The following is a 15,000-nucleotide window of genomic DNA, read 5'->3' on the forward strand; positions in this document are numbered from 1 at the left end:
AGAGGAGGGAAGAGGAGGAGGAGGAGGAGGAGGGAAGAGGAGGAGGAGTAGGAGGGAAGAGGGGGGAGGAGTAGGAGGGAAGAGGAGGGAGGAGTAGGAGGGAAGAGGAGGAGGAGTAGGAGGGAGCAGTAGGAGGAGGAGGAGGAGGAGGAGGAGGGAAGAGGAGGAGAAGGAGGAGGAGGGAAGAAGAGTAAGAGGAGGAGAGAAGAGGAGGAAGAGGAGGAGGGAGGAGGAGGAGGAGGAGGGAAGAGGAGGAGGAGGGAAGAAGAGGAAGAGGAGAGAAGAAGAGGAGGAGGAGTGAAGAGGAGGAGGAGGAGGAGGAGGAGGAGGAGGAGGAGGAGGGAGGAGGAGGAGGAGGAGGAGGAGGATGAGAGAATAGGAGGAGAGAATAGGAGGAGGAGGAGGAGAGAATAGGAGGAGGAGGAGGAGAGAATAGGAGGAGGAGGAGGAGGAGGATGAGAGAATAGGAGGAGGAGGAGGAGGGAAGAGGAGGAGGAGGAGGAGGAGGAGGAGGAGGAGGAGGAGGAGGAGGAGGAGGAGGAGGAGGAGGGAAGAGAGAGGAGGAGGAGGGAAGAGAAGGAGGTGGAGGAAGAGGAGGAGGAGGAGGAGGAGGGAAGAGGAGGAGGAGGAGGAGGAGGGAAGAGGGGGAGGAGGAGGAGGAGGAGGAGGAGGAGGAGGAGGAGGGAAGAGGAAGAGGAGGAGGAGGAGGAGGGAAGAGGAGGAGGAGGAGGAGGAGGAGGGAAGAGGAGGAGGAGGAAGAGGAAAGAGGAGGAGGAGGAGGAGGGAGAGGAGGAGGAGGAGGAAGGAAGAGGAGGGAAGAGGAGGAGGAGGAGGAGGAGGAGGGAAGAGGAGGAGGAGGAGGAGGAGGAGGATACAACATAACAAATTATACAACATAACAAATGACATACAGACCAGAAAATGGCAAAACAGCACATCCAAATATAGCTGGTACTATAGCAAAGAAGAGGCAAGGAACCTGAACTATCTAATGACAGTGCTATTATAGTGGAGATGAGTGGCTGGGACATAGGGCAGAGGATGCTGTCGACCCGCAGTTTAATGTATCCACTTAGGAGGACAAACTGGATTGTGTCTCCCAGATCAACAACAAGCAACCCCTCTCCACCTTGGTTGCCAAGCTGTTGCAGAGGAATGCTGCAGGGATTGGAAGAGTCATCTGGTGACAGAAGGACCATGTTCCCAGGTGTTTCAGCTTCCAAGGCATTCCTTGGGTCAAGGTCACCCTAGATATGTCAAACACACCTTTGGAGATCCTTGACTGTTTTATCACTGATGATCTTGATCTCATCTTCAAGGAGACCAACTGGTAAATTTCATTATTATTGTTTTGGTGCTCTTTCCATTTGTATTCATATGGCAGAAATATCTCTTGCAATGAGCAATCACAAAGTATCACTTGATTTCCTTTTCCACTACCACAGGTATGGGGCCACCTGCCATCCTGACGCCTTGCCTCACATGAGGAAGTGGATGCCTATGTCCAGGCAGGAACTCCTTACATACTTTGGGATCCATGTGATTATGGGGATGCTAGATCTCCCCAGTTATCACAACTAGTGGTCAACCCAATCATATCTAGCAGCATGAACTCACTGCCGAGGTCATGACCTGGGATTGGTCTGACTAGATGATGACTCACCTCCATTTCACCCATGTGGAGGACAGGATGTGGAAACTCTGACCAGTCATGGATTCCCCTAACGACTTGTTCCAGTAGATGTTCGTGCTGGAGCAGGACATCTCTTTCGAGTCATTGAGGAAGTTCTGTGGTCGATTAGCTTTCATGACCTTCAACCTCAGCAAGAGGGCAAGGTTTGAATTGAAGGTGTCTACAAGGGCTGTGCCAGTACTGGGCCAGCAGCTGGGTACATCTCTCGTTTCAAGGTGTACACCTGGTAGGTCTGTGGCAACATGCCCTCTGGTGCTTCATTTAATGTAGACTGGCAGCTTCCTTAGACTGAGATATCAGTTGTTTGTGGACAACTGGTACATTTTGCCAAGTTTTCTCCATATATTGCAGGCAAATGGGATGAATGCTGCATGGATAACCAACTAAACAGGAAGTTCATACCTAAGGACCTCAATGTGAGGAGAAAGGGTGATGTTGACTACTGCAGCAGTAAGACAGGGTTACTGGCCTTGCAGTGGAAAGACCGCAACGCTATCACCATGCTGTCTACAATCCATACTGCTGCAATTGATGGGGATAAGCTGTCAATGGCAGCAGATTATGTCTATATAAATAGTGTCACCGCTGGTAATCAGATGGCGAGCTACTACCTGACAACTCGCCAGTCCAAGGTGTGGTACAAAAAAGTCATCTTTGTCTGACATGGTCATTGTCAACACCTGGGCTATCCATCATGCCCTGGGTGGAGGGGAATCACAGAAGGTCTTCAGAGGTCTCACCTCTGAGCTTCAGACACTTCTGAGCCAGTGCCAACTTCACCAGGAACTGCAGTGCAACAAGACCACCTCTTGCAGTAAGGCAGGCCCTACAGCAGCGATGGAATGCCATCATCGAGATCCCTAACAGCAAAAAGAGGTGCTGTTGGTGTTCGAAGCACAATCAGCTGAGGAGCACCAGGAGCTTCTGCCCTGAATGCAATGTAGGCCTCAGCAACTCAGGGTGCTTTGAGCCTTAGCACACAACCCAGTGATGCCATCCACAGGAGGAAAAATAATAATAAAAATAAATGAAAATAAATAAATAAATAAAAACTGATTTACCCTCATGTTATCTTGGCAAATGTGTTACTGAGAGTAACACACACAGTATCATCAGAGAGTCTGATTGCATCTTAGCTTTACGAGCATGCAAAACATCAACTTTGATTCTCAAAACATAATCAATGTACTAACATGGCTGTAAAAGAGGTGTAAAATTGTAAGCATACTGTCTGGTATGATCCCTCATAGTGTGTGGCTCACATGGGGGTCCCCAGCAACCGCCACTCACCACTTTAGAAACCACCCAGAAAGGAGGGTATATGGCACTCTCGAGGAGCTGCCACTAGTGGGTTATACTATTGGATCCAGTTGCTTCAAGGCAATCACATGGACCAAAATACGGGTATTAGGCTTACTTATGCAGCCACTATGCCAAGTGTGCTGCACGTAGGCAAACACTCATGTACTGTGACAAGACTCTATGCCTCTCCTTTGCAATGTTATATTCTCTTTTCATGCATTTGTATTTTCTTTCTTTATTTTGCCATTTTCTAATGTCCATATGTGCCATTTGATTTACTTTATCCAGTTCATAATAAACTTTCTTCCTTGCACATACTCCATCATTCTTCTAGGTAGTAAATAACTCAGTGTAATAAAAATAAAAATATGTAACCTTTTGCTATTTGTGTCATTTAACTCATTAATGCCGGTATATTTTGAAGCTGAAAGTAAAAGATTCTGGGCAGCTACAATATCGGCACACGGGGCTGCCCCAGACTCTGGCCGCAGCCCGCTGTTGCATCGGAGAGCGACCCCCGATGCAGCATCACACTGGCGGGATGCCCAGCAATATTTATTTTTTCGGGTGTCTCATATGTGGGACACCCGTAGTTAGTGGGTTAATTTTTTTTCGTAATATTCAGGTTCCAGTAATACAACCTGCAACAACACAGTCATGGCAGCCGGCAATAAGATACTGAGCATGGAAATGACGTCCTACTTGGAGTCAGGGCTCTTCCAGTCATAGCTTATGGACATTACATTCCACACTCATTTATCAATGGGACTAAAGCAAAAGTCCCTTTCAAAATGCCAAATGAGTCTAATCACCCTTCAAGAGGTTTGTGTACTCATGGCAAAATTTTTCTATAACCCTGGCCTTCACTCATGACGACAAGTTCATGCCACCAGGCCCACAGCCCTTTTTTCCCATGACAGCATGTTCACGTCACCCACCCCTCAAGCCAGATTTTTTCGTGACGTGACCATACAAAACAATTTATATTTCAAAACAATTCATCTATTGCAATAAAAAAAGAAAACTGGGAGTGGAGGTCTCCTTCATCTCATATTACTCACTTGGATACTGTTGGCTTTACAGAGTTGGGCAGCATCTTCTATAACACCCATGGGAATGTCATCAATAGTTTGACCCTGAAGTAATAAATACATTTCAGTCTGCTGTAAGCAAGTAGCTTTTTTTGCTATTACATTACCGTCTTAAGTTTGGATATAATATGGGTGCAAACACTAAACATGCATAATTTTCTGCATGGTGGTGATTCTTTACAGCATAAAAAAAAAACAATATTCAATATAAAATTGAAAGGCATCTAGAAAGTAGACAGTCAATAATATATAATTCTTGTAAGCTTTTGCTCCTTTTCAAGTACCATAACTTACTGGGTTCAGTCGCAGATAAACGTGAGCAGATGATACCTTATCAACGTGGAACCAGACATCTTCAGGCCAACCCCATTTGATTAGTTCTTCATCTTGTGAGTTGTGAGAAAAAAAAAAAATTAAAATTGTTAGCATGATTCTATTTCTTCATTACCTCTAACCTAACTAGGAAAAAATAATTTTTCTTTAATCATATCAATAATCTTATAATCTAAAATACCTCATTCAATGAAGACAAATGACATAATATAAAAAGATACTACAGTACTTACTTTCATATTTATCAATTCCCATGAACAGCGTGACAGGTGGGTCAACCACTGGAAAATTTTAATTTGTTTACAAATCAATGAAGATTAAACATAACAAAATGAACTTATATAACATAAAATAAAACATCAGATATTCTATGAAGTATTTTTCAAAATAACACAAGAAGAGAAAAAATGATTGCACTTGAATCATAAAACATCATATATCATAACCTATCTGCAACTTAATCCATCCAGTTACAAGACAATGTGCTTAAAACATCTTTTTCCAACATTTCAAAATCTACTGGAGGTGTTTGGATAGGCAAATTTATTAGCAAGATTTACTGTTGAGATCTGACCGTCCTTGGACTCTTTATAGAAGTATTTCAGCAAGTATGCCACTGATCTATCATCAATTAACAACATTACCATACCTGTCTGTGCTCTGATAAAGACTAACAAATCTCCAACACATGCATTCTGGTATTACAGAGATTTTTTAATTACTTTGCCAATTTAAGTCAAATAGGAACAATATTGAGTTTGATTCCAGTTTGAATGCCATGTCACAGACTGAAGCAAAACAAGTAATTTGGGTAAAACTTTAACAATATAAATTTGAGGAAACGTTCCATTTAGTAAGCCATTGAAGGTATCTTCAAAACAATTATCATTAAGTAAAGCAGAATGAAGGGAAAGAACGTGAAGTAATTTAAGAAAAAAACGTGGTCTATCTCAATTCTTAGCATACTGTAGCACATACAGAATCTTAAAAGAATATATTTTCATTTTCTACGAGGGAACCCTTTCCTCTTGATATTGGCATTAAATTGAATAAAAAAAAGATAAATAGTCTGGAAGTATAAAACTGAGCAGTTTAGGTGATGCAATATCTAAGAGGCTCTTTAACTTGTTCTAATACAATGACTAAAATCATATTAAATACAGAAATTCTACTGTATTTCAAACACGCATTCACCAGCTATCAAAAACAATTGAACTAACCCTTGCTAGTGAAGTAAAACACCATTTTCGGTACGAAATATGTGATCGAGTGAAGCGTAGGTCTACCGTCACGCGTGAGCTTTGAACAGCTGATTCTATTGTAAACATCGCTTGAAATGCTATGACAACCGATCATGTGCGGAAAGATTTCATGGAAAAGTCAAGAAACTGTTTAGTAAATGTCTGATTTTTTTTTATTGTATCAAAATTTCGAAGATTAGAATTCAAATAGCATTCAAACTTTAGTTTTAAGAAATTTGGTATATCAAAGTTGCACACCGAAACGTAAAATGTGTTGCAATACAGAGAGAGAGAGAGAGAGAGAGAGAGAGAGAGAGAGAGAGAGAGAGAGAGAGAATGAAAGAGAGAGAGAGAGAGAGAGAGAGAGAGAGAGAGAGAGAGAGAGAGAGAGAGAGAGAGAGAGAGAGAGAGAGAGAGAGAGAGAGAGAGAGAGAGAGAGAGAGAGAGAGAGAGAGAGAGAGAGAGAGAGAGAGAGAGAGAGAGAGAGAGAGAGAGAGAGTGTGTGTGTGTGTGTGTGTGTGTGTGTGTGTGTGTGTGTGTGTGTGTGTGTGTGTGTGTGTGTGTGTGTGTGTGTGTGTGTTCTTACCTAGTTGTTACCTAGTTGTTTGGATACGGGAGAAGAGCTATGCTCAGGTGGTCCCGTCTGCTATATTTAAATTATCATATAACTTTTTAAATTGATGTACAGTTTTGGCACATACTACTTGATTGGGGAGACTGTTCCACGATTCAATAATTCTGTTTGGGAAACTATATTTTTTGACATCTTTATCACCTCTTTGTACTTTCAACTTTTTGTTGTGTCCTCTCGTTCTTCTTGTGTTCAAGATCAAAAAGTCATCCTTATCTATCTTCACTCTTCCTGTAATGCAGTTGAAAAGCATAATCATATCCCCCCCTTTTCCTTCTTTCTTCCAAGGTTATAAGTCCTAATTTTTGTAGTCTGTCTTCGTAACTCAGATCTCTTAGGGTAGGTGCCCATCTTGTCGCCGCTCTTTGGACTCTTTCCAGTTTGTCAATATCTTTTTTTCAAGTGTGGACTCCATACCACTACACCGTACTCAAGAGCTGGTCTTATGATTGCTTTAATAATCTTCTTTACCATATCTTCGTCCACATACACGAATGCCCTCTTCATGTTGGCAATCAGTCCTAACATTTTGTGGACCTTTTCATTTATATGGTCATTTGGAGTTAGGTTTCTATTTATGATTATCCCAAGATCTTTTTCCCTGTCAGCTGTGTCTAATACTGCGTCCCCTAATTTGTATTGGAATAGTGGGCGATTTCTACTTTCTCCAAATCTGACTACGTGGCATTTATTGGTATTGAATTCCATTTTCCATGTACAACTCCACGTGAATAAGTTCTCGATGTCACTTTGGAGGCATTGGCATGAGACGTTGTCTGTTACCCTCTTTTGTATCTTTGCGTCATCTGCAAACATATTCAGATAACTACCTGGGCTTATGTTTGACTCTAAATCATTGACGAAAATAGTAAACATAATTGGCGCCAACACCGATCCTTGAGGCACTCCGCTGGTTACCCGTCGCCATGTAGAATGCTTTCCTCTAATTACTGTGCTCATTTGTCTTTCATGAAGAAAGTCTTTCATCCATGCGAGTAGGTTACCTTTCACGCCACCTAGGTGCTCTAGTTTCCATAGTAGTCTTCTATGAGACACCTTATCAAAAGCCTTCTTAAAGTCTAAATACACACAATCCACCCATCCGTCTCTTTCTTGTAATATTTCAGATACTCTATTATAAAAACAGAGGAGATTTGTTACACACGACCTTCCTTCTCTAAAACCAAATTGTTTATTTGATATCATTTCGTATTTTTCAAGCATTTCAACCCATTGTTTTCTAACTATTCTTTCTAGCAGTTTGCATACTACACTAGTTAGTGAAACTGGTCTATAATTTAGTGGGTTTTGTTTGTCGCCGCTCTTATATAAGGGTGTAACATTTGCGAATTTCCAACTTTTTGGTAGTTTACCTTGTCTTAGTGAATTTTGAAATATTAACAATAAAGGAGTACACAGCTCTTCGACACATTCCCTAAGAACCCAGTTAGAAATTTCATCTGGTCCCTCTGCTTTGGTCTTGTCTAATCCTTTTAGCAAATCTTTTATTTCGTTCTTTTTGAGGGTGATATTTTCGATGTTCTTTACGTCTGTACGGGTATTTGCCATATCAAAGCATGGGTCCTGAACAAACACTGACTGAAATTTCTCATTTAGGATTTCACACATTTCTTCCTCCTTAGAATATATAATGTTATTGTCTTTGATAGCACTAATTTGATCCCTACTTTTAGTTTTACTACTTATGTAGTTAAAGAAGAGTTTTGGTTGACTTGCGCATTTGTTTATTATGTCCTTTTCAAAGTCTAATTTCGCCTCTCTCATGGTTTGGGTATACTCATTTCTTCCTACTTTATATCTTTCATATGCTGCCTGAGATCTATGCCTTCTGAATCTTTTCCAAAGGAGATGCTTTTTTTCCCTCGTTTTCTTGCATTTGTCGTTGAACCATTTTTGGCCATTTCTTGCTTCAGTTTTGAATTTGGGTATGAATTTTTCCACTCCTTTTTTATAATCTCACAAAATGTTGCATACTGAACATCAAGATTCTCATCATCCAGAAGTATTTCCCAGTTTATGTTATCAAAGAAGTCTTTAAGGCTTCTATAATCACCTCTTTTGTAATTGTACTTTTCCTTTCTTTCTTTGCTTACGATGAGTTTTTCCTGTAGCAGACAGTATTTTAGTTTAATCACTACATGGTCGCTTTTTCCTAAAGGAGGACAGTATTCGATATCCTTAATATCGTCGTTATGCTTTGTAAATATTAGGTCAAGCATAGACGGCCTATCTAGCCCTCTTATCCTGGTATGATCTGTTACATTCTGGAAAAGGCAATGCTCATTTATGACATCTAGTAATTTAGCATTCCAAGAATCTGATTGCGCTCTAGGATCGAGACTTTCCCAGTCGATTTTGCTATTAAAGTCCCCTGTAATAAGAATTTCTGTTGAATTGGTTTCCGATAGTTGTAGCACTTCTTCCAGGCTCTTTATTGTCTCTTGAATTAGTTTCTGGTAATTTTCTAGTGACCACGCCGATGTTTGAGGTGGCATGCATACCGTGGTTATTATGTTTACCCCATTTGTTTCTACCTCAATTACCTTCATTTCCACTATGGGGTCCTGATTAATTTCTAACTCCTTTATAATAATTCCTTTCTTTGTTAATATTGCTAGCCCCCCTCCATTTCCATCTGCCCTATCTTTTCTCCAAATATTATAGTCTTTAAGCCCTAATGTTACATTGCCTGTGGAGGGGTCCAGTTTGGTTTCAGTGATGCATATTACATCCGGTTTATCCATATCAATTATTGTCTCTAGTTCAAGCAACTTCGAAGATAGACCATCAATATTTGTGAAAACTATTTCTATATAATCTTTAGGTATTAAATTTGGTTGCAGGGTTAATGTTTGTCTGCCTCTACATTTTGGTTCCGATAGTATATTTGCTTTGCTTGGAGACCTCTCACCCTTCAAATAAATGTTTTTTTTCCTCTTCAGTCCTTTGTTCATTTTTGTTTTTTACTTCTTCCAATTTCTTTTGTAGCGCTACTCTGTCATCTTTGGTCATGTTTTCTCTTATCCAGATTTTTTTGTATTCCTCATGGGTGGCCAGAACTTTGGCTTTCTTGATTATATCAGTTACTATTTGCTTATTCAAGAATGATACTTTTAGAGGCCGTTTCTTTCCCTTTTCGAATAATCCTAGCCTCCTGTGAGCTATGATATTCTGCTCGGCGAATTCGGGATTTATGACCTTGAGAATATCTACAATTAATTTCTTGTCTTCGTTGTATCGTTCAATTCCATCTTCTACAACTTTTTCTTCGTGTCCCAATATTACTATGTCCTTGTTTACGTCAGCCAAATTAGCAATATTTCTTGCATGTTGCCCAAGGTGGGATTTGAATTCATTCTTCTTAATCGTTGCTGCAAGCTGTGTTTTAATTTCCTCCTTTGTGGTCTTGATGTCTTGTTCTATTTTTTTTTTTCCATTTCATTCACGGTTTCCTTTACTTTTGATACATCTGCATATGTAGCTGTCATTTTCTTGGCTTCTTCCATTATTTGAGCTTGGCTGTTTGACAAATTACTTTCAATCTGTTTGACAGTTTCTTGGACTTTGATGACCTCCTCAACTTTTTCCTGAAGATCGCTGCCAATTTTAGTTTCAGCTTCTTCTAACTTCTCCTTTAGTTCTTTAATTTTCAGGTCAGATTTCTCCATATTTTCTCTCTGAATTGTTGTATTTCTACGCAGGTTTTCTACCAATTCCTTCAGATTCACATTCTCTTCACGTATTTTGAGGCATTCTGCTACCAGGTTGTCAACCTTGGCTTCAAGAGCCTCAATTCTGATTGCTGCTTCTGCTAACTTCATTTTCCTCGTCTGATCTCAGTTGTTCCTCATTAAACAAACAAAAAACAGAGATGTACTCACGTCAGTTGTCTCTAGGCGCGAAACGCTTACCATGTGTGTGTGTGTGTGTGTGTGTGTGTGTGTGTGTGTGTGTGTGTGTGTGTGTGTGTGTGTGTGTGTGTGTGTGTGTGTGTGTGTGTGTGTGTGTGTGTGTGTGTGATAATACTGATGTTCATCATCATGATAATAATAATGACTAATAATAATAATAATAATAATAATGATGATGATGATGATGATGATGATGATGATGATGATGATGATAATAATAATGATAATAATAATAATATTATTATGTTTATTATGTTAATGATAATAATAATGATAACAATAATAATAATTATTATTATTATAATGATGATGATGATGATGATGATGATGATGATGATGATAATGATGATGATAATGATGATGATAATAATAATAATAACAATAATAATAATAACAATAATGATAATAATAATGATGATAATAATAATAACGATAATAATAATAATAATAATAATAATAATAATAATAATAATAGTAGTAATAATAATAATGATAATAATAATAATAATAATAACTAGGGGCACTTAGAGAGCGCATACCTCCGTCAAGGAAAGGCACTGATGCAATAAAAATACTCACATTTGAAGAGCTGCATTAAAATCACCTCTTTTTCGAGTACACTGGTGACGTCCGTGTTTCCCTATCTGACAATCTGACAAAGGATCCTTTAAAAAAAAATCCTGGAGCCGGATCATGATCCACATCACCAGCAAGTTTTAATGGCATCTAAGTTGGACTAAGACACACCTCTGGTAAAAATAGAATAATAAAAATCAGTGTTTGACGTTTTGCTAAGCAACTAGTCAACAAACTAACCAACGCTTGCAAACCGGCAATACTTTCTTTGTTGGTTCTCGATCGGGTGATATTGCTGATAAATGTACTGCCTCTCATAACATGTTGATCAATATTGCGTTACTACTCGCAACGGGGAATGGAAAGCATCAGCGGAAATCGAATGCTGATTGTTTCTGTCTATGGATGCATTTTAGATTAATATACAGTGTATGATAACCTTATTTGAAAATTGATAAAACTATCTTGATTACGTTTGTATCATAATCAATCACCGTTCCAATTTTATCGAAATGCATGTATATTGAGGGAAAATCATTATGATGCAAGTTTTTTCCCCCGATGGTAAGAGTAAAACAACTTAAAACTTATATTAAAAATGACAATGGAAAGGGCGGAACGCATATGCCGGTGTGCAGCTTGAACAGTGCTTTTTCAAATCAACTGTGCAGGTTCTCGACGCCCTTGCTATCAATAATTCGCAAATCAAAGGCAAATTCTAATGTATTTATACTGTGAAATATATATGCAATCTAGCAATATTTGGGCTGTTCCTCAAAACATTGGTCTTTCTTTTTGAGCAAACCAAAATACATGCTTGACAACTTAAAAAAATAGTCTTACTTCTTATATGGATATTGAGAAGGCTCAATGAATTTATCGAATGAAGACGACATTTTTATCATGAAGCACCATTAATGAATAGATGCCTAGATGCGGAGGTGCACAAATATCTCTGGGACTCCATAATCCTGTCAGGTCAACCAAACCGACTTCTTTATTACTGAAATGGCAAATAGTTAATGCTGTAGACAAACGAATATGCTAAACATTAAAGGTTATATAGCACTATGATAAAGTATTGTGGTGAAAGGGGTAAGAAGTTCGTTATTAGAACAAAATGTTGCAGTCATATAGCATTTTAAGATAGTACGGCAGTGAAAAGGGTAAAAAGAGGGGGAGTAAGTGGGGTAGGATAAGGATTGATAGAAGGTGAAAGGTTAAAGATAAAGGATGTTTAGATCAAATGGAAGGTAATTGTGCATCAGAGGAAAGAGAACAGGTTGTCAATTGAAAAGGTGGAGGATTCCGTGCGGATGTCCGAAAGGTTGAGGGATCAGGACAGAGAGGATGGAAGGTTTGATGGTTTGCAGTTTAATGGTGGTCAGACCAGACGAGAATGCTTGCCAACGGTTACAGAGGAAAGTTTTCAAGTGGCTGAAATGTGGGAAAAGCGAGGTTGGTGGATTGTGTATAAGTCTGCAGATCATGCTAAGACATTTGCTTGTTCAATACTGGGTATACAGCAAACCTCGACTGTTTTCTGTTGTGTAGGCAGATAAAACAACTGATCTTGTATATTTCGTACTATAGGTTTGACAGGGTGTATGGACTGAGTGAGTGATATTGAGCTGCGTGAGTTGGGAAGATGGTGAATGATGAGGAAGAGATGGAAGATTGTGTTGTGAAGGGAACAGGATAGCATGTAGTTCTGTTGTAAGGACACTCGATTCGGGACGAAGGAGAAAGTTGTGAGAGTGAGAAGTAAAGACTATGGCAAAACCAGTACCGGAGGTGGAAATGGGCACTGGATATGCCTAAGAAAGTGTGTGAGGAGAACGGAAGGTGGGATGTTCGATTTGGGAAGTTTGCCATAGAAAGCATCCTGAAAATCCATGGAACAAAGGTAGTGCATACGACTGTGTATAAAGTAAAACTTCCAATATAAGCGCAAACCAAAGGCTACTTAATCGACCTGAGGATGAGTTGCAATCAAATAACAGCAAAGGACATCATGGGACATTTTGTATGGGGTTGATAGCACCAAAGTATGTTACACCTTAAATAATGTGGCTGGCACAACTCTGACTTGTGGCCTGTTGAAATCTTCAACCTGATAAATCAAAAAGTAAAATAAAATAGACTATTCAACTGCCTGGAAATTTCATGTGATCATCCTTGATTATAACAGTAAACTGCTTAAGACTGTCTGTCTGTGAGAGTTGTCCCTTCAGATATGACACGAATATCATATTTGTAGACACACAGAAGGTACTGATGTAGGAAGTCTGGTAGGCAGAACTTTGCTGCAGTAAGCTGAGGGCAGCTCTGATCGGGCTACTCAGTAGGACATCAAATCTGATTTTATGTTTCATAAATGAACTTAAGGAGTCTGAGAGAGAGGAGAAGTACTGTATCTAAAGTAAAAGTATGAGAAAAAAGAAGTACTAAATCTTAAAAAGCTTCGGCAAGTTACCGCCCCGATCCTGCATAGATATCTGTAGCACTTTGATCTTCTCTGATGTCACCTTTTGTTGGTGTTTCCAGAAGAATACTTCTGGATACACCTCATGAAATGAACCATGGATGGAATGGCTGTTCACGTCAAATACATTTTTGACATCTGATCAAATGGGAAGGCAGAACATACATACATAAAAATCCAAGTATACAAAAGTAGGTTTCATTTTGTATAGCATTTAAAGGCTGTAGCAGACTCAAATTCTGTTTGATTCTTGCTGAATATGAAAGCCTGTTTCTGGTAATTGTGGTGTAAAAGTAAGACAATGGTATATCTGGTTTGAGCTAGTGTGCTACCCTCAAACATAAGTATTGGTCTTGCTCTACAGCTCGAAAAGACGGATTCCAGTCCTGATGAATAAAACTGGGAATTTATTTTATTTACTGAAAAAATTCTGCTGCATCAACATCTAAGGTCATCAGTGGCATATACAAATTATAGCAATAAGGCAAGGCTTGGTGCAAAGCCCCAAGGCAAGGAAAGATTATACAAAGTTACAACAAAGTAATATGAACTGTATTCATGTTGACAAATGTAGAAAAGGTATGAATGAGAATGAATATCTCTTGTATTGTGAAGATTTTCATTCTCATTTGTACCTTTTCTACAAAGTATTATGGTAAAAAAAAAAAAAAAAAAAAAAAAAAAAAATATTAGGACAATATGTTAGATGTCAAAGGCTGTAGAGTGCTGTAGTTTATTATGGTAGTAAAAAGGGTCAAGAGGGAAGAGTAAACAAAGTATGAAGGCAGTTTAGGACTGACACAAAGCCAGCCTTTCATCCTTTCAGCACGGCAAAATTAGTTGAGGCAAGAGCTGAGGTCCAAGGCAGGGGTGATCTCCTAGATAGGGAAGTAGCCTAGCTGGAGTTGTTGCCTAAAAACCCTTTCCATTCTCTTCATCTTTTATAGTGTTTACAGGTAGAATTGTCAATCTAGTCCTAGAAGTTTCAGCTGTATTTGCAAGAAAATAGATATATGGTTTCTATTTTCGGTTTCTCCTAAAATGATGATTATGAATTGAACATCGACAGGATTTCAACAGTTTATTAGCTACGGAAGCCTCCTTTCTCTGCAAAAGGTGTTGGAGTGAAAGCTTGTATCCGGCTATGGCTGAAACTTACATTCTTTATTAACTTACATAATTTATCTCGTGTGTTATAATCTAGTAAATGATACCAAGAGCTTATGTATTCTAAGCTGCTGACATATCTATATCTTTTCCTAAGAGATAGTAATCAGAATGTAGCAGTTTTACATAATAAAGCTGATGTTTTCTGATGATCATTTATCTACACTTATTTTCTGTACTTACTTTTGACACTATCAGAATTGTCTTCAATTTTCTGTGTTTTTCTCTAACACATGAAACTCTTGGATTTGATTTCATCACCCATCAGAATCACAGAAAATGCATCATTCCCAACACTTGAAGGATGATGGTCCATCACATCAGAAATTCAGCAACTTAAAAATGACACGTCTGTTTATGAGTGGCCAATGTACTTGTTAACTTGGTGAATATATGTGCAGGGATCAATATAATTTCCAAAGACCTAAAAATCCCTTTATCTAGAGTTGTTACTTTCTTTATCTATCACTTCTAAATAAGTTATCTAATGTATCTATTGAGTTGAAATAGTTCTAGTACTATCCAAACTAACTTTAAACAAAAAATATT

The 15,000-nt window shown here is 39.0% G+C and overlaps 1 protein-coding gene across 1 annotated transcript in view; it reads right to left on the minus strand.

Annotated features, from left to right (window-relative positions):
• LOC113812537 (coiled-coil domain-containing protein 25) overlaps positions 1 to 5,795 on the minus strand; it is an 11,145-nt gene extending 5,350 nt beyond the window's left edge. The window contains exons 1-4 of the mRNA XM_027364444.2: positions 5,640 to 5,795; positions 4,653 to 4,700; positions 4,381 to 4,472; positions 4,057 to 4,131 (exon numbers count right to left, since the gene is read on the minus strand). Coding sequence (XP_027220245.2) covers positions 4,057 to 4,131; positions 4,381 to 4,472; positions 4,653 to 4,700; positions 5,640 to 5,775 — 351 coding nt within the window. The 5' untranslated portion in view covers positions 5,776 to 5,795. The remainder of the gene's footprint in view (positions 1 to 4,056; positions 4,132 to 4,380; positions 4,473 to 4,652; positions 4,701 to 5,639) is intronic.
• Between the last annotated feature and the right edge of the window lie 9,205 nt (positions 5,796 to 15,000).

Source organism: Penaeus vannamei, chromosome 13 (genome assembly GCF_042767895.1).
Source record: "Penaeus vannamei isolate JL-2024 chromosome 13, ASM4276789v1, whole genome shotgun sequence".
NCBI classification, from domain to species: Eukaryota; Metazoa; Arthropoda; class Malacostraca; order Decapoda; family Penaeidae; genus Penaeus; species Penaeus vannamei.